Below are 24,606 nucleotides of genomic sequence, written 5' to 3'. Positions count from 1 at the left end.
GCTTCCATGATATGGCCCACTGTGCCTCTTGGCTTTTTATTTTTGAGGTCGTGTTTTAGTTCTCCTTGCAGGAAAACATTAGAAAACTTCTAAAGGATGATTTTGCAAATATGTTTCCCAAATATGGATCTTGTCACCAGTTGCAGCTGATTAATTCAGTGATCTGCACTCTCAGATGTTTAAATTACAAAGATTTTTCTTTACCTTTTGTAGATATTTTCATTTACTACTTGAGTAAGAGCCAAAGAAATATTTTAATGAACAAACAAATAAACAACCCTTTGCTTTATGGCATTTTTATGTTTACAGCTTGCTTGTACTCTGTAATTCATCTCAGATATGAAGGTTATTTGGGAAATTTATACAGTTGCAAAAATTATTTAGAATAAAATTGTAAGAGATAGATGTGTCTTCATGCTTATTTCTGAGCAATTAGGTTTCTAATGCTTTCACAAGGGAAAATAGTTCCTGCTTTTAGCTGAGTTGTTAAAAAGCTGTGCTGCTCCATACAGGAATCAGCAGAGGCTTTGAACAAGGTGATATGGTTAAAATTCCTTGGAGCAGAAAAAATTAGAACAACCTTGAAACTTGTAGTTTTTGACTGCAACACTAAAGCAGGATGGAAAGCGCAGCAGCTGCTGGGAACCCGTAAAATCTCAGTATCTGAAACATCAGGGCGAAGATGTTCCCATGTATTTATACATTTTACACGTGGTGTAGCAAGGAAGAAGTTTGTAGAGGGTTTAGAAAAATGGTATAGAAGAGATCAAGGTGGTGTTTGGCTCGGTATCCCAGGAAGTGCCACGAGCAGGGATTGCTGTTCCCAAGCCCAGCGACGTGGAATGTGAGACAAGGAGTATGGACACAGTGGTGTTCATGGAGCAGTTGGAGTTTGGTTGTGGATCTCAATCTTCAGGGTGCCTTTAAAACTGTCACTTGTGCTGTTTCCCTTATAGAATAATCCATACTTTTTGTAATTCAGGCTTTTTTACATTGTTTTATTGATGTTTCTGGAGACAAAAGGACCAAGTAAACAAGTGGTGCTGCTTGTATATCTGTACAAGGGAATTACCTTATACCTGTAAAGGGGTGTTAGAAGCAATGTAGTTAATTTTTTTCATGCTGCTGTTAAAGATACTTTATGATTTTGGGGTTGTGTCTGCTTTTCTGTCTGGTTTGTTCCTCTTGGGAGATGGGAGTAATACTTGTTTAATACTCAGGAGGGTATTAGGGGTGTAATTGGTCCTGGTAAATGTACCACCATCTTCATCTTTGTGTGAAGGTCGGCCAACTGAGTTCTGTAGAAAAGGAATTAAATGCTTTTGGGAGATTTAAAGGCTTCTCTTTCCAATATGTAACTTTAGGAAAAAAAACCCACCTTTGTGAGCAGCTTCATTGCTCAGAATTCCCTGTGTAGTAGAATTAAAACAAACCCCACAGGCACTAATGCTGGCACCAGGGAGAGGACAAGGGGCAGGAATTTTAGCCAGAGGAAAAAGCTGCCTTTTAGTGGCAGCTCACATTTAAATTTACTTAATGGGGTCATAAAACCTCAGGCTAAAACTCTTTGTGTAGATTTGTGTGATAATTATAATTTTTACTATCAATAGAGAACCATGTTACCCTGATAATGGTGAATCAGCCACTGCTTTCTGAAGCAAAATTGGGGAAAATATTGTTTACTGGGAAGAAGTACCTGGTTAATGTTGTGTAGTAGGATGCAACAGGACAAATATTGGATACAGCAGGAATGGTGGCATCCTCCCCTGGTGGATCTAAAACCAGGTACCTTTTGTGCTTCTCAGTGTTTAAAATGTCAATAACCAGCTGGAGTGATGAAACTTTGGACACATTATTTTCTAATTAAAATATTTATTCAAATCGATTAAGAAGGGTAAACAGGGAAATAATATGTAAGGATAAGATGCTGCAAAATTAAAACTAAACCTCTTACAAATACAGTTTTTAGTTATATGTAATTAGATAATTGAGTAACTCGTTTTATGGCAAAGCAGTGTGTTTGTTACATCCTCTTCATCCTCTTGGACTGCGTTTAAGCCTTGGCAGTTAAAAATGTTTGGAGCTGTGAAGTGATGGGTCAGTAACTGGCTCAGGTGCTTTGCTGGGCTGGGGTTGTGTCTGCCCTGAGATCTCCCCAAGTGCTGGGCAGGGAAATATCGAGGCACTGACGAAAGGGTGCTGGAAGTCAGGCCCAAATCAGAGCTCCGGTGTAAATCCCAAGGCACCAAGAAGGCAGGAGGAAAGGGGATTTTAGCTCTGGATGAGTGAGGAATAGTTGTTTGTTCACTGAGGTGTCAGAGAGTCCTGGACCTCTGTATCTGCAGGCCAAGGAATCTGCCCTCGTTCCAACAAAGAGAACGGTCAGATCTTCTGGATAGGAGGAGAATAAACTGATCTGGGGAGGAAAGGTTAGATTTGGGATCTAAAAATGGAGATTTGGCTGAGTCCAGCATTTACAGCCTGAAGAAACTCTCTTTGGGGGCCAGCCTGGGGCAGGAGGTGCTGAGGGTGCAGGCCCCACACCTTGGGGCATTCCTGGTGGATCTGCTGGGTGGGGATGGGGAAGACCTTTCTCATTTAACCTTCATACCAGTTGTTTTAGCACGGATTTTCTGTTTCCTCCCTTCACCTGTGTCTTTTATCAGCGTTGGGAGTTGTGTTGCCCATTTCAGAGTTGTGAACTGGGGGGCTTCTTGCATTTTATTTTAACTTGTTTTGACTTCAGATAGCTTCAGGATAACAAGCTTTGCCTGGAGATACAGCAAACTGTAGTCAGAGTGCTGAGGAGACCTTGGCAAGGGCTGGGATTCCTCTGGGAAGTCTTTAGTGCACCCAGAGGGAAGCAGTTAAATACCTGGCATGGCCCAAAGGAAGCTCTGTCATAGAGCTGGGGTAGGAAGGGCTGTGTTTGGCTCACCAAGGAGAGCCAGAGTGGATCCCTGGTGTGTGGTGGGATCTTGGGAGTGTGTCCAGACCCTAAAAGTTCCCAAGGTGTTTGTCAGAGCCTCCCTGGGAACATCTGGGCTTGAAGCTCCTTTTAGGAGGTAGCTCCAAGTACTGACCTCAAGTAAAATGTCTTTTGAGGAAAACAGACTTTAAGATAATTTTCTGCATTATCCTGTGTAGCAGATGACCTCACACCTTTCTTCTAACATTATTCTAATATTCTCTTATTTTCTGGAATTGCAAATGCCAACTTAGACCTTCAGATGATGTTGAATAATTAAGCTTTTTTTCCACTGGTTCCATAAGCTGTGTATGAAAACCATAATGTAAACTGTGTTATCAGAAGTCTGTAAGTCCCATTTTGGAATGGTCTTGTAAATGTGTTGGAGCTGATAGACTTCCTGTATCATTTACCCAAATTAGTGCTTATTTCCTTCATGAAAGACCAAAGCAAAACACTCTTAACAATTCCAGACAGACCATACTGTGCTTATAAAGCAAATTGTGAATGTGAGATCAGTGAGAAAATAAAACTTCAGCAGGAAAAGGCTTTTCATCAGCATATCTGCACATATTTGACACTGACTTGCCTTGATTGGTACAAGACAGACTCAGAGATGTAGAGCCAAATGAAAGAAAAAATCCACCTTCCTGTTAAACTGTGGGACTTGAGGAGCAAGACATGTAACACCATGTAAATCACAAGTTTTGTGGTTGTTGATGTGGTCAGAGCCCATTTTATTCTCAAAATGAAAGCATTCATCCCCTTTCCCCCCTGACTTCTGCAGCTTGTTGTCACTTAGTTGAAAATCCATCCAGTTTAGTTCAAGAAAATCAAAAGCAAACTGTTCTAGAAGGTGATTCCATCTATAACAGGAAACAATTAAGCTTATTTTTGAGACAGCAGAACACACAACTGAACATGAGGTGGTTATTTTAAATGTATAATATGTGGGTTAGGAATTAATATTCCTACTCCCTATGAGAAATTAATTAAAAGAGGTTCATTAGTTTTAAGAAGCTCAATACAACATCTATTCAAGTGTAATTATGATGTGAATTCCTTTAAAGTGAACTTTTCATGACTCTAGTGGTGAGTGTCCTCCTGCAAAGCTGTTCCATTGCTTTTAGTGTGGAAATGGCAGCTGTGATTTGTCCTGGAGCGTTTTAATGAGCTGTTCAAAAGTCTCCAATTAGATATAAACATTTATTTCATGTTCTGTGTCACTGCTGCCTGCAATTAAAAACCACAAACCAAACAACCTTGTGTGACATTACCCATTGCAGCTCTTTGTCTCTCACTTTCCCCTTCCCAGATATATAATATACTGGGGAAAAAAAAATATATTTATTTATTAATTAAGTGGGAGAAAGACAATTTTACAGCATGAAAATACCAGAGTGTTTGGGGGTGGATGAGATGAGTCATTGTGGCACAGGGACACTGGATCCCTTTGGACACTGGATCCAGAGGATCACAAAATGCTTGGCTCATGCCTTTCCTTGAGGTTGCCACAGCTCAAGTGACTTTGCTGATCTCCACTGCTGTTGTTTGCTGGAGGGAGAAAAGTTGTCTGCAAATTACTTAAAATTCTGAGTTTTCCCGGTACCAGGCTGGTTCTAACCCATAAATATGTTTCTGTGTCATGGTTTACTTGTTTTCTGTTGTTCCAGCTTTGTCTCCAATTTTATTTAGAAGTGCCAAAAAGGGCTCTTTCTTCTGTCTGAAATGATGATGAGGAGACTTTTAGGTTTTTAAACTAAAGCAGCAACTGGGAATATTTTGAGAAAGGTGTAGCTAAATGCAATATGATAAAACTGAGGAGGGGAAAAAAACAGGGAGGGGAGAGAGTGTAACAGAACTCCTGGTTCTCTGGAGAGAACTGGTTTGTTGGTTTGTTTGTTTGTTTGAAAAGCTCCAAAACCAGAACATACACGTTCTTATTACACAAGATTGTTGACCTATTAGTTTTCATAGAAGGGCTCTAAACCCCTGGGACCCTCCAACCCCTCAGTACTTTTGAAGTTGTTAGCAAAATTGCCTCGATCACAAAAGAAAAAGCTCCAAAGGAGGCAAGTGTTTCTTTTCCCAGAAAAGAATTTCTCTACAATTATATTATTGTTGTTTTAGTGTCACGATTGAAAGTTTAAAAATCTCCATCAGCAACCCCCAGGGTCAGGTTCAGTGAGGATGCTGACTCAGCAGTAACAGGGTCATAGAATCCTAGAATAGTTAAGGTAGGAAGGGACCTCTGGAAATCGTCCTGTCCAAGCCCAGGTTCAGTGAGGATGCTGACTCAGCATCCCAGAACAGTTGGGGTGGGAAGGGACCTCTGGAGATCACCCAGTCCAACGCCCTGCCCAGGCAGGGTCACCTGGAGCAGGTGACACGAGAACTCATCCAGGTGGGTTTGGAGAATCCACATCCTCCCTGGGCAGTTCCAGTGCTCTGTCACCTCCATGGAAAGAGATTCTTCCTCATGTTGAGGTGGAACTTGTGTTTTAGTTTGTGGCCACTGCTCCTTGTCCTGTTGGGCACAACTCCATTGCATGTTCTTTGGATCCAGTGTAACTTTCTTTATACCCAGAAATTAAAATACCCCCCAAATGTGTGCAGGGAGCAGCTGATCTGGAAATCACACACAGCCATATGTGTCTTTTTAAAATAAATACCCGCTTTTCCTTTCCAGATCCTGTCGTTCGAGACCAAGAACCCTTCGGAGCTGGCCGAGCGCTTACGGTCCGTGTGTGGGAACCAGAGCAACGCCTATGCCCGGCTGCTGGAATACCGGCTGAACGCCCTCCGGGGGCTCTGGAACGCCCAGCGCCAGCTGGCCCTGGAGGAACAGCACGACCGGGAGAGCTCCGGGGACGAGGAGGCCCTGGCCCTGCTCAAGCGCCAGGGGCTGTTACAGCAGCCGGAGCAGGCGCCGTTCACCTCCCGCATGGGGCTGCTCCTGGTGTTCCCCCTCATCCAGTCCCAGAGCAGAACAGACCCTTCCCTGTGTAACATCACTGCTGAGGTGCTGCTGAACTGCCTTCGGGACTGCCAGCCCTTGAGCCTCACCAAGGAACCCGCCGACTGCCTCAACGGCATCGAGGCCCTGCTCTGCTCCTGGCTGGAGGACACGTCGCCCTCTGGCCAGCACATCCCCTACAAGCAGAAGGAAAATGCTGCTGCTGCCCTAGTTGCCTTGGCTTGTGCAAGGTAAGGAATGACACAGAGAATTGTGGAATCCTTAAGGCTGGAAAAGGTCTTTGAGGTCATCAAGTCCGACCATTAACCCAGCGCTGCCATGTCCCAGAGTGCCGCGTCCATGTGGTTTCTGAACACTTCCAGGGTCGGTGACTCCCCCACTGCCCTGAGCAATGAGAGGGAATGTTTTCATCGTGGAGGAGAGTTGTCTCCTTTTCCCTTTGTCCTGCTCCTTCGTTTGGCTGGAGAAGGTGGCACTGCCAGGTTTTGGAGCAGTTCCTTTCAGATTTGATTTTGGTGTTGTCTGGGAAATATTTGTAGGTATTTTGTTGCCAGTGGAGAGTTCAGCCAATGTAGGTTGAATTATTCCCTGCCCTGCATGGGTTTGGCACAACATCAGCTGATTGAGGATAAATTGGCCACGATTGATTTTAATAAAAACCTGCTTTAGGGGATGGGACTTGGGGAGAGGAGGAGGAACACACAAAACTTGTACAAAGCCCCATGAATGTGGGTCTAAAATCACGAGTAGCCTTTTGAAAATCTTTGCTTTAATGTTTCTCAGGTTGCTGCCTTGTCTGTGAAGTTCAGCTCTGATTTAAGATGTTGGAGTTCTCCAGAGATGTCATAATTTGCTTTAGGAAAAGGTTTATTCAAGTAAAAACCACTTAATTTCTAGTGTACTTGTTCTAATGAAGTCAATGAGAAATCTATGGTATGTGGCAAATTGTTCTGCGCTGACAATTGCCTTATCTAAAAGGCAATGTACTCAAACATAGCTCAGATAAATTGGATTTGATAAACACAATCACATTTATTTTTTTTCCCAGATGTCAATTTGTGGGAAATATGGGATGTTCTGTTGCAGCTGAATTTGTAGAAGAGCTAAATTTCAAATAGAGCTTTTGAAATGAGGGTTGATCTTATATTTTCTTTGCAAATCTGTCTTGCCCTGCTTACAGAGTTGTAATATCCTGGTGTGCTTTGTTCACCTCTGAAAGCCTCACGCTTTTCCTCTAAATATCTAAGTCATGTGCTGGGTACCATGAGGAAGCCAAAAACCTTGAAAATGAGACTATTATTGACATTCCTGGTTGCAATCTTGGGTTCTTCATATTCCTAAGAATAAACCCACAGGGTAATTATATTGCTTTAAATAATTAATCGAGGTGCTTTTTAAAGTGTTTGGTGTCAGTTTTCTCCTGGCTGAGGTTTATCAGTGAAAGCACAAGAGCTGAAGATGCCACTGAGGAAAACAGGGGAGGAGGAAAGTTTAGGAGCTAAGGCTGACCACGTGTGACTGGAAGCACAAGGCTGGATTCAGCAGAGTGCAGGGAAAGGATCTCTGCAGCTGATCACTCGTGTTTCTGAACAAATCACTGCAGAACTGACCATGCCTAAGGCACAGCCAAAATTCTCCTGCTCAGCTGGGCTGTCATGACTGGAAATAGTAATTCAGAAAATGCCTTCTTCCCGATAGCCTTTGAAACAGAAATTGTAAAAGATATCTTTTTAAAGATTTCTAAATCTCTTTATTTCTACATAAAAAGGGCTTTTGTACTATATTAACATACAGATTTCACAAGTTCTCCAAAAAAAAGTATTCATTAAATGAACAGGAATTTAATTAGTTACGAACTCCATATGCTTGTAAATGCTACAATCAAATTTTAAAGCAACGCTTTTAGGCAAGATTAGAAACAGCTTCTCCTTTGGTTGAATTTTGTTTCCAGGGTTGTAGTCCTTATATACATTTAAATGCATCACTTCAGAAGGGGAAAAGCTTCCAAATTTGGGTTTGTGAGGGGAAACTCATCCTAATTCACAACTTCTTCAGGAGGGACAGCGGACGGGCAACTTCAGTCTCTGCTCTGTGAGCAGGGACAGGACCCAGGGAAGGGCTGGAGCTGTGTCAGGGCAGGGTCAGGGTGGATCTCAGGAAAAGGTTCTTCCCCCAGAGGATGGTGGGGCACTAAACAGGCTCCCCAGGGAATGGTCACATCCCCAAGGCTGTCAGAGCTCCAGGAGTGTTTGGACAACGCTGTCAGGGACAGGGTGAGATTGTTGGGGTGTCCTGGGCAGGGCCAGGAATCGAACTGGATGGTCCTTGTGATCCCTTCCAGCTCAGGATATTCCATTGTTCTACAAAAAAGAAATACAAATAGAAAAGAAGTCGATGCCATATCTTGGCTCTTCTCTGGTGGTACTGGGTGTTACAGTGTCTGTGGGTGCTGTTTGTGTGTGTGGATTCAGTCTGGCTTCAATAGACATCTTTAATTCATGTTTCTCTTGTCCTTTTAGAGGGTCGCTGAAAACCTTTGTTCATACAGTGCATCTATTACAGAAACAGACTGAGCTGGGGTCCCTGCCTGTGGCTGATGTTCTCTACAGGTTTGTAGTGACTTTCCTCCTTGGGGCACTTTTCCATCAGCTCTGAAAATGTGTTCAGTGCATTTAGGGATGAATGTCTTTAAATGTGATTAAATTGCTTCAGAGTTACAGAGGTCTAGGAAAGATGGAAATTTAGTCATTTGCAGGAGACATTAGAAAATCAAATATAAAAGCATCTACTGATTGGGTTTGGGGTGTTAAGATTTTAATTTTTAATTAAATATTGATGATTTCTTTAAGTGCCTTATGAGCTCTGACAGAGAATAATTACTTAAAATACATCTTCAGCTTAACTTTTAACGTAGCTAATTTTTGCTGTCACTGTTCTTGATGCATCTTATTATATTTTTCTGCTTAAAGGTTGTTGCTTTTGGAGGGAGGCCCTGGATCACCCTCCTGTTTGCTTGGAGGAAAGCACATCGTGTCCTGGGGCTTTGAAGACATGTTACCTGCCCCTGATGCCAACACTGGCTCCAGCAGCGAAAATAAAGGTGAATTATTTCATGACTTGTCAGTATGAGCAGGGGAGGGCAGGATGCTTTTAGTGGTGATACTCGTGTGAAAATTAATGTAAAGCTTTAGAGTTGGGATTCAGAAAACTTTAATTTTTGGTTGCTGAGTAGCAGCTGCTGTTTTCAGCTGTGAGGCCGTAGGAAACAATCAAAAGCAGTTGATACATTGACCCTCCCTGACTCCAGGGGGAATTCTGCAGAGAGGTCAAATAGAGTTTGGACATTATACTCTCATTAGTCCCTCAGTAAGCACAATTCCCTTGCCCTGGGCAGGATCTCTGTATTCAATACCAACTATCATTGGCACAGCAGGTTTATTTTTAGAAATACAAGTTCACTGCTTCCCCCACCACCACCTTCCCCATTCTGCTTTTGTTCTGTCCAGTTGGTTTTGTATATTCTTATTTTACTGCTTTCTTTTGTTTTTCTTTCCCTGAACTAATTCTCAGGTTTTTTCTGCTTTGTTTGCCTACTCTTTTTTCACTAAGTAAACCAGTTCACATTGCTTCAGAAATATTAGTTTGATGACATTTAATGCAAGACATAGGAATTTAAAAATCTGAGTTGTCATTTGAGGCTGTCTGCAACTTTACTGACGACATCTCTGTTTTTCAGATATATAATCAAGTCTTCTTGCTCTGACAGTGATAGATTTTTTTTTTCCTTTCCTTAACTGACTGCTGTGAACTTAAATAGGTTGACTGGACAGGAGTGTCCCATCTTGATTATTAATAATTACTGCTCTTTGAGTGACAAAGTGCTGTGTTTCAAATAGATTTTGTCCTAATTTGAGTGTTCAGAGGCAGAAGGATCTGCTGACCAGCTCCAAGAGAAGCACAGAGTTGTAGCAGAAATTAGATCAAGGCTCAGTGTTGGGTTATTCTTCCCTCACACTGTGTTAGACCAGCAGCCCTGAGCAGGAAGGTTTGCAGAAGCCTAAGCTTTGCTTATATTTATCTTGCTGCCAGTTCTGAACAGTGTTACCTGTTGCAAAAGCAGGAGAACAGTCCTCTGCTTCTTTTCATCATTCTGAAAGCATTTAATAGCAAATATTCAAGTAGTTTTGTATTTAAGTAAAGGAATTTTGCACCTGAAATGAGTTTGGTTGAGTAGCCCTGCGTGCCCATGGTTGGGTGTGCTGGTCTAGTTCCTGCTGGATTTATAGTTTGGAATACTGTGCAGGAAAAGCAAATTCAGGTTTTTTACAGCAGCTTTGGCCATGATACCCAAACCCAGACCTTTAACACTGAAATGAGGACACAAGACAGGAAAAGGAAATTACTTAGAAAAGGATGATGGTGAAGTACTTTAGAATTGTGAAACACAATGTTCATGTCATTTATTGTCTCCAAAGAGAAGCTGAGTGAGTGGCACCTAATTCTTGTAAAGTTTATTTGGCAACAGCAGGAGATTTGATGAGCCCTGGTGTTGGGGTGAGTTGGTGTCATGTGAGGCCTGAGAGATGTGAAGAAACTACTGTGTTTCTTAGACTTTGTGTTACAGAAGCTCTTAAAAGACCAAAGAATAAATTCAGTATTAAAAACTGTCTGAGCAGCTGCTGGTTTCCAGTTGTGGTGTAACACTCCTGGAGAATTCCCAGTTCAGGTGTTACAGGGGTGATCTCTGCTCTGTTCCCTCTCCTGCTCCAGATGCAGATTTAGGAAGGTGTCTTGCAGCAGATGGGCTCTATCTTTACACAACCAATTCCGTGGGTAGAGGAATAAGCAAGTTGGGGTCTGGACTCCACGGTACTTTGAGGTGAGTGACAGTTCCATATTTGCTGCTTAAAAACAAAAGTCACTGTTTTGATAAACCTCTCTCAGATGTTGGGTGTAGCAAGACTAGAGCACATGGGGATTGGAACTGGATGATCTTTAAGGTCCCTTCCACCAAATCCATTCAATGATATTGTGTATATTCATTAAGTGCTGTTTTAATGAGTTGGTTTTTTCATCTGAAATTCTTCCTGAGTACGTTTTCTCTAGAATTATAGAGTAATTGAATTTGAAAGGGACTTCTGGAGGCCATTAGTTCAACCTCCATAGTAGCAGAATAGCATTTCAGATTTAATTTTATTTTTTTGTGTATAGTAAGTTGGTTTTTTTCTTTGCTGAGAGGGATATACTACAGACTAGTTTTGTGGCTTTTTATTTGTAGCTGTACAGTTGCTGTGTTTGTAAGTATTTGTTTGCTAATTATGTCATTCATTAAATAATTACTGCAGCTGTGACTCACTGTACCTTGTTGCTGCTTTATTGCTTGGAAGCCATGAGGCTTTTTATGTTTAAGCCTTTCACAACAAAAATTACTGACTTGAATTGAAGTTCAGTCAAAGTTCAAGACTGTGGTTGTGAGTTGTTCTTTGACAAACCAAAAAACAGGGCAGGGGTTTGAAGAGTTTTGATATCCTGCTTTTGTTTTCTTGCCAGGGGTTTTGTGTACTGCAGGAACGAGGAGCTCGAGACGGGCTGGGTTGCCTTTGGGAATGGGAAACTTCTCCATCGCCCCGTGTCTTTTGATAATAAACCTCACTACCTTTTCCAGGTGGTGGATCAACATACCCTTCAGGTAAAGGGAACAGTTCACTGCAGAGTTAGGGTACAGGAGGAAAACATTCTTAATGAACCACACAAATTTTTAGCTTTAATTAGTTTTATCCTCAAAGTTTCTTATCTTATTTTGTGAAAGTGCCTGTTTCTAACCCTGCCTTGAAATCACTGTGTGGTGGAAGGTGTTAGTTTGTTTTGGATGTTACTCTGTTTCAGAGTGTGTTCTCTCTCTATATATCCATGTGAATGTGCATGTACAGACTGGCACTGTCCTATATTCTGGAGTTCTATAAGAGCTGGGATACAGGTTTGTTCAGCCTGGAGAAGAGGAGGCTCAGGGGAGACTCATCCCAATCCACAACTTCCCCAGGAGGGGCAGCTCCAATCTCTGCTCTCTGTGAGCAGTGACAGGACCAGAGGGAAGGGCTGGAGCTGTGTCAGGGGAGGTTTAGGTTGGATCTCAGGAGAAGGTTATTCCCCCAGAGGGTGGTCGGGCACTGAACAGGCTCCCCAGGGAATGGTCACAGCCCCAAGGCTGCCAGAGCTCCAGGAGCATTTGGACAACGCTCTCAGGGACAGGGTGGGATTGTTGGGGTGTCCTGGGCAGGGCCAGGAGTTGGACTGGATGATACTTTTGGTCCATTCCAAGTCAAGATATTCCATGATTCCAGTATGGTCTCATAAAGCAATCAAACAATAGTAAAATGGACTTTGACTTAAACCAAGAACATGTTCCTCCTGAACAGCTCAGTTTTCTTCCATTGTCCCAAAATTCAGGTGTTGTTTCACATCTGATTCAGATTTCTAGATAAACAACTGTCACCCTTTGTAAGACTGGGTCCTTTGTTTACTTTAGGGTTTTTCCTGGAGTGGTTTTAAGGATGGATATACACATTTATGTCCAGTGTGTTTCCTGAAACTGAGTGTGTTTGGATTCACCTTTTCTTCCAAAGTTTCAAGTAAAGTTTCAAAGAAGCTGCAGACAGTAGATAACTTTTTAGGATGCATATTTTTTTCTTTGTGGTGTTTGGGGTATACTCTCCATCATTAGAGAGGAGATGATCCTTTTATGTTTTAAATTTGAGGTTTATGTGTATTTGGCAAACATCATCTCTTCGTAATAAATAAATGCAATAGTAGTACTATTAAGTCCAATTTTAAGCCTCTTCTGCTCTCTGTCTTGTAGGTATGTCAGATAATCCCAATGCCAGTAAATCACTTCCCAGTGGGCAGTACCATGACCACGGTGCATCTTTCTTCAGATGGCACATATTTCTACTGGATTTGGTCTCCTGCGAGTCTTAACGAGAAAACACCAAAAGGCCACTCTGTCTTCATGGATATTTTTGAAATTATAGTAAGAAATTCTGTGGGTTTTACGTCTCTAGTGTTGGTAGCATGACTCGTGTTTAATTAAATATCAGCACTCTCAAATTGACATGTTAGATTTGAATATTTACATGTGTAATCTGAGTAGATATATATGGAATAACTTTGAAGGTGAATTGTCCAATTCCATCTCCAGAGACAGGACATACAGCTGTTATATTTAGCAATATGAATTCTCTTGTGATATAAAATGTATGTTTTATGTCTGTATTTCTCCTCAGCAGAGGAGGATGGAGTGGGAGGATGGAGCTGGAATTGAGAGGCTGTAGTAGTACAGCTTCTGGAAAACCCTAATGCTTAAATCACATCTTCATTAAGAGACTCATTCTTTAATTAAACATCCCCTGGAGTTTATGGTCTAAGGAAATCACTGTTTTCACTTTTTGGCTGGCAAATGATTTAAAACCCTCTTTTTACGAAACTTGCCAGTGAACCATCACTAAGAACATACAAGAGGATTATGTATTTTTTAAGTAGAGTTCCATAAAGAAACTCAAGTTTGTGGCAAGCAGTTGCATCTTTAAGACTAAACGGCTAAATATAATAAATAGAAGATATTCTGTTAAATATCTTAGGTATAAGATAATAGAAGATACCTAATATCTTTAATATAATTATTCTGCTGAACTACAAAATCAGCAACAAAAAGATACTCATTTGTCCAGCTTTAATAACACTTTGTTTTTGCAAGAACTTGTGTCAGCAGAGATTGTTTGTGTCCCTACCTGATGCATTGTGGTGTTTAATGTCACTGTTCAGTTGAGGTGATCAGTCACTGATGGATTTTGATATCTAAAGTATTTTTTTGTCCATTTTAACAGGTAGAAAATGGCCTATGTATAGCAAATCCTCTGCAGGAAAGAATTATATTGATGAGGAAAGAGGGTGAATCTGCCAAGAGCATCAATGAGATGCTGCTGAGCCGCCTGTCCCGGTACAGGGCCTCCCCTTCAGCAACCCTGGCTGCTCTCACGGGCTCCACCATCTCCAACACACTCAAGGAGGACCAAGCAGGTCAGAAGAGCTTCATTTTCACAGGCAGTATCAATTCTAGTCATAACTGACCTCTTAGGACAGGTTAAAGAATAAAAAAGTGTATTTTTCCTCAGAACCAGATATATACAGTAATTGCTTAAAACTGCAGTTACCAGCTGCTTTGCTGAATTAGGAATTGATTGGGAGCAAAGTTTAGGAATGAAAAGTGGGAAGAATGCTTGTAGCATCCTTTTCCAATTCAATTATTGGACTAGTTTTTACCATATTTTAGCAAACCGATAATTATATTTCTCTGCTGGCAGTTCAACTGGGCTTCTAATTGGGATGTAAAAATGGCCTGCAGTTTAGAAAATGTAACTATTGTTTCACAAGTCAGTTGAAAATTATAAATTTGAAGTAATTTTGTGCTTTTTTTGAGGTAGTTTGCACAATGTTTGGGTGTTCTTTTGTGGAAACAAGTTAATTAGGGAATCTTGAATGAACAGCATGGATGGCTTACAGGAGGATCTGGAGCTTTGTAAGATTTGTCTTAAACTGATTAAAATCTTATCTTGAGTTATATCTCTACTTCCTTCATAAGTACATGAGTTTTCATTCTTCAATTTGAAACAATTAAAGGTATTTCCATAAAAATAAATTATAAATGAAATAGCTATGTTTCCAGGGAATTTGGCAGAGTTAGCTCGGAGAGCTATTTTAAAGGCTGTGTTTTGCCATTGAACAGCTCAAATGCTCCAGAAGAAGGGGAGTAAGTGGTTATTCTTGGCTAATTCTTTAGTCAGTGCTCAGAAAAGTGTTGATCAGCTGTTGCAGGAGTGAGATCATTATGGCTCTGTACGTTTCCTGTGGAGCAGGAGAACTTAAAATAGTAAATGCATAGTGAATCTCAAAGTGATCCCTTTATGTGAGGAGATTATTTGGCTCTAAGACAGTGCTTTCAGTATGGGTGTCACCATACAATGACTAAAACAGTTTTGGCTATGGTTAATTATTTATTTATTTTATTTTTTAAAGTTGTTTTCTTTGGTTAAAGTGTGAAACTGTTTGGGATTGATGTTGAATGTGTAGGATTGTGAGGCCACCCCTGTACAGGGAAGCTGTGGCTGCCCCATCCCTGGAAGGCCAGGTTGGAGGGAGCTCTGAGCAACCTGGTCTAGTGGAAGGTGTCCCTGCCCGTGGGTTTGGAACTGGATGACCTTTAAGGTCCCTTCCATCCCAAACCATTCTCTGATTCTTTACAAAATTCTTCAGCATCTTCTAGATGCTGCAAAGCAGGGCTTAAATGAATTTCCATATTGATTTCTTTGAAGCCCTAAATGGAAGTCTGCCTTGTTCTGTAGAATTGCCTGTTTGTGTTACATTTTCTGGTCAATATTTCAGCTGCCAACACCAGCTGTGGGCTGCCCCTGAAGATGCTGAGGAAGACCCCCATCTACACCTGTGGGACGTACCTGGTGATGCTGGTCCCACCCCCGGGGGGGTCGGGCAGCTCCGCCACCCGCTCTCTCTTCGGAGGAACAAGTGCTTTGTCATCCTTAAAAAGTAAGTTGGTTACAATTATGGCACATTTGGAGTCCCTGGCTTCCTGAAATACAATAAACTTCTCAGAAATTTATTGGAGATTTGTTCCTGTGCAGTTCTTGCCTCCAGCCTGGTGTTCAACATCTCGGACGGGCAGTTCACCAGCAGAGCAGATCTCATCGATGCTGCAGGGAGTTCCCTTGGACGTGGTGCTCTAGTTCCAGGACTTGGTGAGGAGTAGATCCCTTTCTTGGGAATATTTCAGACCCTTAGATTCTAAATCATCCCTCTGGATTTTAATTTGCAGTAAGCAGCTCTGCAGTGGGTGGGGTTTCATATGGATTTATATCTGCTATAGAAATCCTTTAATCCAATTTTCTAACAAACTGTCTTCAATTTGATGTGTGAAATATTTTCCTTTTCTTAGGTGCTTGTTATGATACAATGAATAACATGATCTGGACGTGCTCCAATGATTACATTGATCAGTGGTGCAATCCTGGGAACCAGGCATTCCACTGTGTGTGCCAGAGGCTGGGAGTGAGTCACGTCATCACAGAGCCCAAAGGTGAGCTAAAACCACAAGTCAGCACTTTATACAAAGTGGAAATGAAACTGATGATTATCAAAACATAAATAGACAGAAACTGCCTTCTGAAGCTTTCTGTTAAAAGCTGAGTTCATTCTTGAAAAGGTGTTTGTAAATATTGGTCATGTTTTAGCTTTGTTTTGAGAAAGAGAAAAGCACAAGGTGAGATGTGGAAGTTCCCAGGTTCTTGCTTCCTTTAGCACATTAAAAAAGTGATGTGGGCAGTTCTTTTATGTCCTGAAGTTCATGCTGTTAATGACACATTGCATTTTAGAAGCAAAGGCTGATGATAAAATCTGTGTTTACAGACAGCATTTGAACTCCTTTCCTCTTCTAGGGGATGCAACAACCACAAACGAGGTTATCAACCAGTTACTGCACCATGTTGGTGCCATGTGTATCCACCAACTCAACCTCCTGGCAGCCAGCAACAACCTTCCCATCACCAGTTTTTTGGGCAAGCAGCATCCAATTGAAGCCCATCACCTCAGCAGCATCTGTGACATTATGGAGAAGGCCATGGTGAATGGAGACACCTGCATCATCCGCTGCATCCTCGTGGTCTTTCAGGTACAAAGGCACCTTAAATGTGCTTCACAATAGACAAATAAAAAATAAGAGTTGTTTTAGAGTACAGTCAGCCCCTGGTTTTGTTAGGGTTTTTTTTTCTCCATTGTATTCAGTGTAATGAGGTTGATTTAGCAGTGGTTTTGCAGTATCTTACACACTCATTAAAGAGTCCTAATTTAAATGTGAATGTAATCACTACCCCTACAGATTAAAATAAAATCCTGAGAGGTTATTTCCTGATTTCTTTCTTCTTTTTTTTTCCATTTTTTTGATTCAAAGTCAGATTCTGACTCTGAAAAGTCATATTCTAGTGACCCAGGCAAACTGCAGAAAAGGAGTTAATGTGATTAATGTTTGTTTTTAATATTAATGTTGTTGTGTTTGATTTTCCTCAGGTGGTTTTTAAGTTTTTCTTCAGCCCCCAAACCGAAAGGAACAGAGACATTGTCAGAAGGTCTGGCCTTTTGCTTTGGCAGTTACTGATGGCCCCAAGGGACCAGATTTGCTCTGAAATTCAGAAGGAGGTTTGTCTGGCTATTAGGTAAATATCTGTATTCTCAACATTCAAATTGTTATTCAGCACTGTAACTTTAATATGATAAAACTTAGTATGAGCAATTTTAAGACCTAGTATGATAAAATTATTAGAACTTGTGTCTGTGGGAGAAATACAATGGGTTTGTCGTGATGAAATAACGGGTAGTAATTGCTTTTAATACTTTTAATTTGATGCTTTTTTATTGGCTTTCTTAAGGACTTTTTTAAACGTTTATTATAAAATAATTGCTAAATTCAAGCAAAGTTCTCTGCATTTCATTGATGGCTTGAATGACTTCCATATTTAGCTTATACAGTTTCTTGGCATTCAGGAAAAGGCAAAGCTGATGTTGGCAGCTGTTAAACCAGTGTTTTAAGTGGCAACACTGAAGTTCTCCTGAACAAAAGGAATGTAAGGAGAAGCAGAATTAATAATGCTTGAGGAATGCTCTGAGATTAAAGGCCAAGGGGAAAGAAGTGTGGCTGTCTCATGCAAACGAGATAATGTGAATCTCAAGGCCAGGGAATGCTGTCTCCAACCTCCCAAGTACAAATATCTGCTTTCCAGTGGGAAGTGCTCCAAAAGTCGAGAACAAAGTCTTCTCGAGATCAACCTGCATTTTCTCTGTGTGAATCACAGCATTCCAAACTTCTGTGGCTTTATGCAGCTCTGAGTGAAGAGGAATAGTGTGTCCTAGTAAGATTATCTGGCATTTTCAGGGCCTTTCTGACAGGGAAAAGTGTATCCTGTCACCTGTGTGGACACCTTGTTTCCCTTGTTTAACCCTGTGTCTTGTGATTTGTTAAACAATTCAGAGGTGGGGATTAGGTAATATTTCCTTCCTCCTGTTCTCTCCTGGGGGGGATTCTGCTGCCATTGGAACCTCAAACTTACCTTGCAATGTGTGATAACTTTTCCTGAGGTTTGTATCAGAGTTGATCAGCGTGAGCCAGAGGGAGAGGAGCTGCAATAATCTCTGCTCTCAGTGTGAGGCTGAAAAACGTCTCAGTTTTCTTTTCTGTGATAATGTTATTGAAAAAGAAGAGGGGGGAAAAGGAAAGGAAAAGGTTGTATAATCATTGCAGCACTTACAGTCAGGAAGTGCTGCTTTGAAGTGATTGTGATCTTCTATCTTGATGTGGCAATTCAGGTAGAAAGGACAAAGTTCATCAAGTTAAAGGGAAAAATACCTGCACAAGAAGTGTTTCTGAAATGCTCATTCTAGAACCTTCTGTGGAGCTTAAACTAAGACTTCTATAAAAACCCAGGCTTCAATAAGTATAAAACTGCAGCAGTAGTGATTTCTTGATTATTGTATTTGTGTTTTTCATTGTTATAATCACAGATAAGCCACAGCTCTCACCCCATCACCAGAGTTGTTGGAGTCACTCTCTGAGCCATCATCATTTTTCCTGACATCTCTCTGTTTTAAACAACATTATTGTGCTGTCTTATATACAACTGATTAATGGGGAATTGCTCAGAGGGAAGCAAACAGCTCTTGAAAAAGCTTTGGAACCTAAACAATAAATAGAGTTGATTACAAGAGATTTCTGGAGAAAACAGCTGCTTATTTCATGACTTAAATCAATGTTAAAATATGGAGTATGCCTTTCTAAGTTGGAAGAAGCCATTACACAGTCATTCTAAATGTTATGTCAGATGATAAGTTGAGAGTCTGACTCTCAAATTGTTTTGTTCAACTCTGAATACATTAAGTAATACATGGTTTTCTTTTTCTCTTCAGCTCTGGTTTAAATATCCTGTATCCTGGTGAAGCAGAAATCAATAATTTATTGAAATTGGTCTTAACTGAAGGTGAGAATGTCTGACATGTGAGAGTGTGGTTTTTCTAACTGCAAACAAAAGTGAAATACTTCTCAAGCTCTGGAGAGAGAACAGTTCAGGATATTGAGCACTACTCTGCTTTAAATCCGTCCTTTTCTAGGAAATCATGGAATGCTTCAAATTCTGGAGCTGCCTTCTCAGTGGCTGCTTGGCCAGGGGTAGGTTAGGTGGAGAAAAGAAAAATTTGCAAGTACACAGTAACCAAAGGTAATTTTAGTCCTTAGTGAAGGAGAAATAACCTACTGGCATTCACCATGAAATGGGAATTTGGAGCTGGAAGCAGCTGATGCTCAGTGATTTGTTATCTCACAGGAACCTGTTGGTGTGTCAGTGTTTGGAATTTCAAACAGAGCCTTGTGCAGAGAAAGTGTTCAGCCTGTGACACCAGGGCATTGGGTTACACTAAATACAGGCACTTCTGAGCAGCAGTGGATGTTAAGCAAGATATCAGGGGAAATAAAAATAAATTAATTCTGTAAAAGGCTGCTTTGTAAAGGTTTTTCCTTTTCAGGGGAGAGGAACAGTGGGCTGTCTCAGCTGCGTGATGTTATCCTGACTAATTTAGCTGAGCAGCTTCAGAACAACAGATTTGGGAGTGAAGATGATGATCATTACAGGTAAAAAGCCTCCCCTTTACAATGTGTGTTTGTTGTTTGCTTTAGGTAAACTTGCATGAACTTCTGCTGAAATTGCTTGTTGTCTCGCTGCAGTGGGACCTGAAATGCTGTCTTTGTAGTGGGTAGAATTTCATCAGGACGAGGGAGAGAGAGGTCTGATGTTTTAGGACAAACTTTGGAGACTTCTGTACACTTGGTTTGGGATTCCCTGCTCCTTACAATGTTCATGGTAAACGTGGATGATAAGTTCATAAATACAGTTTTATGACATTACTCTGCATATCACATTGGGTGACTGTTCAGCAGTAAAACTGCCAGTCTCAGGTACTATTCAAGCTGGGAGGAGTCTTTTATAGGAGCCATAAGAAGTCATAGATTGGTGTGACAATGTAGGAAATCCCTGGAAATCTGTTGCACTGATTATTGTTACACATTTCAGGCTTGGTTTTCTTAGTGTCTGACTCTGAAGTTGAACAGATACTTGTTTTGTTTTTGCATCATTTGTGGTACAGCTCGCAGAGACTTTGGAGCTGAGCTGTACAAAATACACAATAATTAGATTATTAACATTTTACACCTTTCTTGCTTCTTTTGAAGACTAAATGATGAGCTGTTGCACTACATTCTCAAGATTGTTGTCCGAGAATCTTGTGTCTTAATCACCAAGTGCCAAACTGTATCTAAAGATGATTTTCAAAGGCTTCTTTCAACTGTGCCTGTAAGTAAAATGTGTTTGGATAAAAGCATATTTACCTTAGGCTTCTTATGTTCCTTAAATCCTTCATCTTAAAAGAGTATGTGGAGGTGAAACTTTTATAGTTTGTCTTAACAAATCCGGGAAAAGAATGTCTCTTGTTTATGCTGTGCAGGGAAGGAAGGAACAATTTCTCACAGCAAAGTAAATCACACAGTAGTGCTAAAACAGGTTTATATGTGGATATATTTTTTCCAGTTGCTCTGGGAGCTGTTTCAGTTAAAGAGAAGTTTGTTGTATCTCAATCTTCAAAGCATCACAGCAGCTTTAAAGCCAAAAAATACAGTTGTGTACAGTGATTCATACAGCAGAAAGAATTATCATTTACAGATCAAAATGAGTGAAAGTTGACATTTGATGGTAAAAGGGTGTGGACATGTTTTCATCAGGATCAGCTCCCGATCAAAGGGAGGTGGGCTTCCATACAAACATGAGGAGGGGACAGGAGATCATGGCCTGTGCTGCAGGAGGGTGGGAAAGAAGTAACACCTTCAGGAATTAAATTTAGCTCTGTGCTGGTATTATTTTCAGAATTAAAAAATTCTTAGAGTACTTGGGTATTACTGTAATGTTCCATACTTGAATGAAATTGTGCTGCCTCTTTGCATTTTTGTGAGTTATTTCAATAAAAATTCAGTGGTTTGCAACCAGTTTCTCCTCTAAAATATGTATTAAGCTTTAAGTTGGTAAAAAAAAATTCTACTCAAGGGAAATTATTTTTTGCTTTTGCTTGTCTTGTTCCCCAACCTTTTTTGCCTTTCCCAATTTCCAAGTACAAGGGTTGCCTGACTCTGGGGTGATTAAAGGTTCAGATAATGCAAAGTGTGTTGTTTATTTAAAGGCTGCATCCTCCTGCTTGAGGTACCTGATGGCTGTACAGAACCACCTCCTCAGTAACACTATTTTGATTAAACCTGATGAAAATGATGACAGTGACAGCTCCTTGCAGGGAGAGACATTGAAGGTACAGGTAAACACCAAGTTTTATTCTAGTATGGCTCTCTACAGTCACTGTGCCTGTGACACCTTGTTCCTGCAGTGCTTTCTGCTGGTGTTTTTGTTGGTTTTTTTTCCTCTTGGTGTAGTTAAATAGCTGGAGAACAGGAAAAAACTTGTCTCTAGTAAAGTTTGCCATTGTTCTGTGTTGAATATTCCAACTTGGGTTCTATATTGTCAGGGAGAGCAGACACTTCCTTCCTAAATATATGTATAATGAGGTTTAAAATGTATTTTAATAAATATGTGCTAGTAAGAAAATCCATGTGCCAGGAATCCTTCCTGGTCACGTTACCCCCCCACACTTTTTCTTCTCCAAATCACTCAGGTTGTCCTTGAAGAACCATTTTTCAGGCTTTAATAGAAAAGGGTCTTCTTGTTTGCCTCACCTGGCTTCTGCTTTTTTGCATTTTTAACTTACAAAGCCTGTGTAGAACCACCTCCATCTGTTCGAAATAAAATCAATGAACTTTGTGGGAAGGCAGCTGTTAGGGGACAAGGTTTGATAATATCTATTAAAATGGTGTCATTTCATATTACCTCTGGAAAAGCCTTCAACAAGCTCCCAGAAGTCAGGTTTGTCCTGGCTTCAGGTTGTCTTGTCACAGTAGTTCTTGTAATAATTCTCCTCTAGTGGTACTGATTTCTGAATTTCTGGTATTGTTTCTGAGCTGGTTTTGTCTGCTGCTCTCAGACTGTGTGTGCTTGTAACCTGCTGCAGTGGAAAGTTACTTGTTCAGGCTCATTGAGTAAATGCTAAATACTGTGGTATTTTTCTTGTGTCACTATTCACCCCCGTTTTCATTGTCCAGTTTCTCTCTCTACAGTGCTGCTCATTCCTAGGACATTGTCACCAGTGCTGTACCTTGGCTGGCTTAACAGCTCTCTGCTGTGCTGGACTGTGGGGATTCCTTCCCTCTAGAAACTGGATGTGCATCCTGTAAAACATGCACCTAGTTTCTCCCAGCACTTTGGGGCTTAACATTAATCAAATTTAAGTGTTGGATGGCTCTCCTGCTGCAGGCCTGCCAGGTCACATTATCATTCTTTTCATTTGGAAACCCATCATTTTGTTCTGTTGTCCTTTTTGTGGGGATTCTGCAAAAATTTAAGTATCCTGTAACTCTTTTTGTCCCCAGGAACTAAAGACCAGCATTTTGTCTCTGGCTACACAAATTCTGACAGGATGTGATGAGGTCTTAGAAATGCTGCAACAAGTCACTACAGCACTAATAAACAGTGACATTTCTGACAGGGAGCAAAGGTAAGACAAGGAGGACTTTCCTAATTTGAAAACAGTGTTGCTTTTTGTGGTTTATTGTACAAGCACAATTAGCATTAATTATTCTTTATAACTTGAGCTTTGAATGTATAGGATCTATTTGTTCCTATAGCATTGGTTTAGCACTTAAAAAGAATTGAGAATCAGACTCTCCATGTCAGTCCTGATAGTCTATAGGTTGTTGTATCCACAGGAACCTCAAATTGACAAGGTTTTAGTCAGTTACAATGATATTTATGAGGAGGATACCTGGAAATAAACTGGAATTAGCTGGGAATATTCCTGTTTATTTTGAAATTCCTGGTTATTACATCTCTAGTAGCTGGACTGGATATTTTATCCGGTGACAAGCCCTGGATGTTGTTGATATCCCACGTTTCATCAGATAGCAACACCTTGCCCTTCCCTGTCTTCCCTCCTCCTAAAAATATACATTGGGAATGGTATATAAACAGAAGCTGTGAACTTTTCTCTCCTTAAACAAACACTTCCCTCTCCCAGCTGTGTTTCAGGTTTCAGTTCCTGCTTTTCTGTGCCCACAAGATTAGTTGTGTTTATTGACAATACACAGTTCCTTGGAGATATTTTCAGATGGTTTCATGCTCAAATATATTTTGGTAGCTCCACATTCTTTTCATGTACTTTGAGCTGTGTGTGCTGGGAGCTGATATCCAACTGAACAAGTGCATTTGTGTTTGATGGGCACTTTCATCCCATACCCAGGGGAGCTTAGCATTTCCTAAGTAATTATTAAACTGTTGATTTACTGTCTTCTGGTCTCTGATAGTTTAGTGAGAATTGTCAGCAAAGACAAGGGCACTGACACTTCGGAGAAATAAATGTTTTCAAGATGAAGTTTCTTGGTGGTTTTTTTAATATAATGCAAATGTTCTGTGCTGAATTTTGAATTGCCTGCTACAAGATTAAACAACTGACTAAAAAGAGAAGTGATACTCTGTGAAAATAGTTGTTCCTATGTAAACCATGACTCTCCTTACAGGTTAAAAGGGCTGGAGCAGATTACAAAGGCTACAATGCTTGGTCACCTGCTCCCTGTCCTGCTGACATCTCTGATGCACCCCAATTTGCAGACCCTCACCATGGCTGATGCCCTGATGCCTCAGCTGGTGCAGCTGGTTCTTTATACCAGTCAGGTATGGGCTCTGTGGCAGCTCTTGGCTGCAAAGGACAAAAACTGTTCTAAAAATGGTCCTAAACATGTTCTAAAATGCTGCAGATTTTGGTCAACTTTCTGCAGTAATTGATCCACAGATCAGAGTTTAAGAATTTCTCAACAGCTGCCAAAGCTGATAAAGCTGAAAGTGAAATTTCACTTGCTACCACAGTAATGATTTATTGTCAGTAACAACATGCAGTGGGATTGTTAATTATTTCAATTGTGAGTTTTTAAAGTGCTTTTCTGTTTGCATGTCCCTAACACTGTGTATTTTGGGCCACAGACTGCACTGCTGCTCAAAACCCAGTCTCCAGTTTTCTCAGAACTGAACAGTTCCCCCAGTTGTTCTTCAGAGCAGAAAGGGAAGCTCTTACCTGATGAAAGGTGATTTTCCTTACATTTGGGTCTTTTCGTGGGACAAACTCTCCGAGCTGTAATGTTCATTTGTCCATTGTTGTGGGATAAATCTGAAAGCAGCAATTTTTGTTTTAGTTAATTTTTAAAGGCATGTTGTAGTGATTTCCAAGGCTGTTTTAGATTTATATAAGCCTTTAAAAAAGGCAATTAGTTCCAATTTTTTTTGCATATATAATTAAGCTATGACTATCTTCAGGTTGTTTACACAGAGTATGGTTTGTTTTGTTTTTTCCCCTCACCTCAAGCATTAAGAATTAATTCCAAATGTTCCTCTTCAATAAATCAGGCTAAGGAAGA

The 24,606-nt window shown here is 40.7% G+C and overlaps 1 protein-coding gene across 5 annotated transcripts in view; it reads left to right on the top strand.

Annotated features, from left to right (window-relative positions):
• The window catches only part of HECTD4 (HECT domain E3 ubiquitin protein ligase 4), a 70,306-nt gene that overhangs the window by 4,397 nt on the left and 41,303 nt on the right, over positions 1-24,606 (top strand). For 2 of the 5 annotated variants that reach the window (XM_017814247.1, XM_017814244.1), the window contains exons 2-20: positions 5,658-6,175; positions 8,465-8,554; positions 8,915-9,045; positions 10,716-10,824; positions 11,496-11,634; positions 12,802-12,972; positions 13,826-14,018; positions 15,381-15,542; positions 15,638-15,751; positions 15,949-16,089; positions 16,448-16,680; positions 17,076-17,221; positions 18,966-19,036; positions 19,578-19,683; positions 20,281-20,401; positions 21,279-21,407; positions 22,573-22,697; positions 23,716-23,869; positions 24,176-24,276. In XM_017814247.1, coding sequence (XP_017669736.1) covers positions 5,913-6,175; positions 8,465-8,554; positions 8,915-9,045; positions 10,716-10,824; positions 11,496-11,634; positions 12,802-12,972; positions 13,826-14,018; positions 15,381-15,542; positions 15,638-15,751; positions 15,949-16,089; positions 16,448-16,680; positions 17,076-17,221; positions 18,966-19,036; positions 19,578-19,683; positions 20,281-20,401; positions 21,279-21,407; positions 22,573-22,697; positions 23,716-23,869; positions 24,176-24,276 — 2,699 coding nt within the window. In that variant the 5' untranslated portion in view covers positions 5,658-5,912. Of the gene's footprint in view, positions 1-5,657; positions 6,176-8,464; positions 8,555-8,914; positions 9,046-10,715; positions 10,825-11,495; positions 11,635-12,801; positions 12,973-13,825; positions 14,019-15,380; positions 15,543-15,637; positions 15,752-15,948; positions 16,090-16,447; positions 16,681-17,075; positions 17,222-18,965; positions 19,037-19,577; positions 19,684-20,280; positions 20,402-21,278; positions 21,408-22,572; positions 22,698-23,715; positions 23,870-24,175; positions 24,277-24,606 lie in introns of those variants that run through there. The other 3 variants (XM_017814248.1, XM_017814246.1, XM_017814245.1) reach the window with 3 other exon arrangements.

This window comes from Lepidothrix coronata, unplaced genomic scaffold (assembly GCF_001604755.1).
Source record: "Lepidothrix coronata isolate B3197 unplaced genomic scaffold, Lepidothrix_coronata-1.0 Scaffold44, whole genome shotgun sequence".
Classification (NCBI taxonomy): domain Eukaryota; kingdom Metazoa; phylum Chordata; class Aves; order Passeriformes; family Pipridae; genus Lepidothrix; species Lepidothrix coronata.
This window is presented reverse-complemented; position numbering and strand designations above follow the sequence as displayed.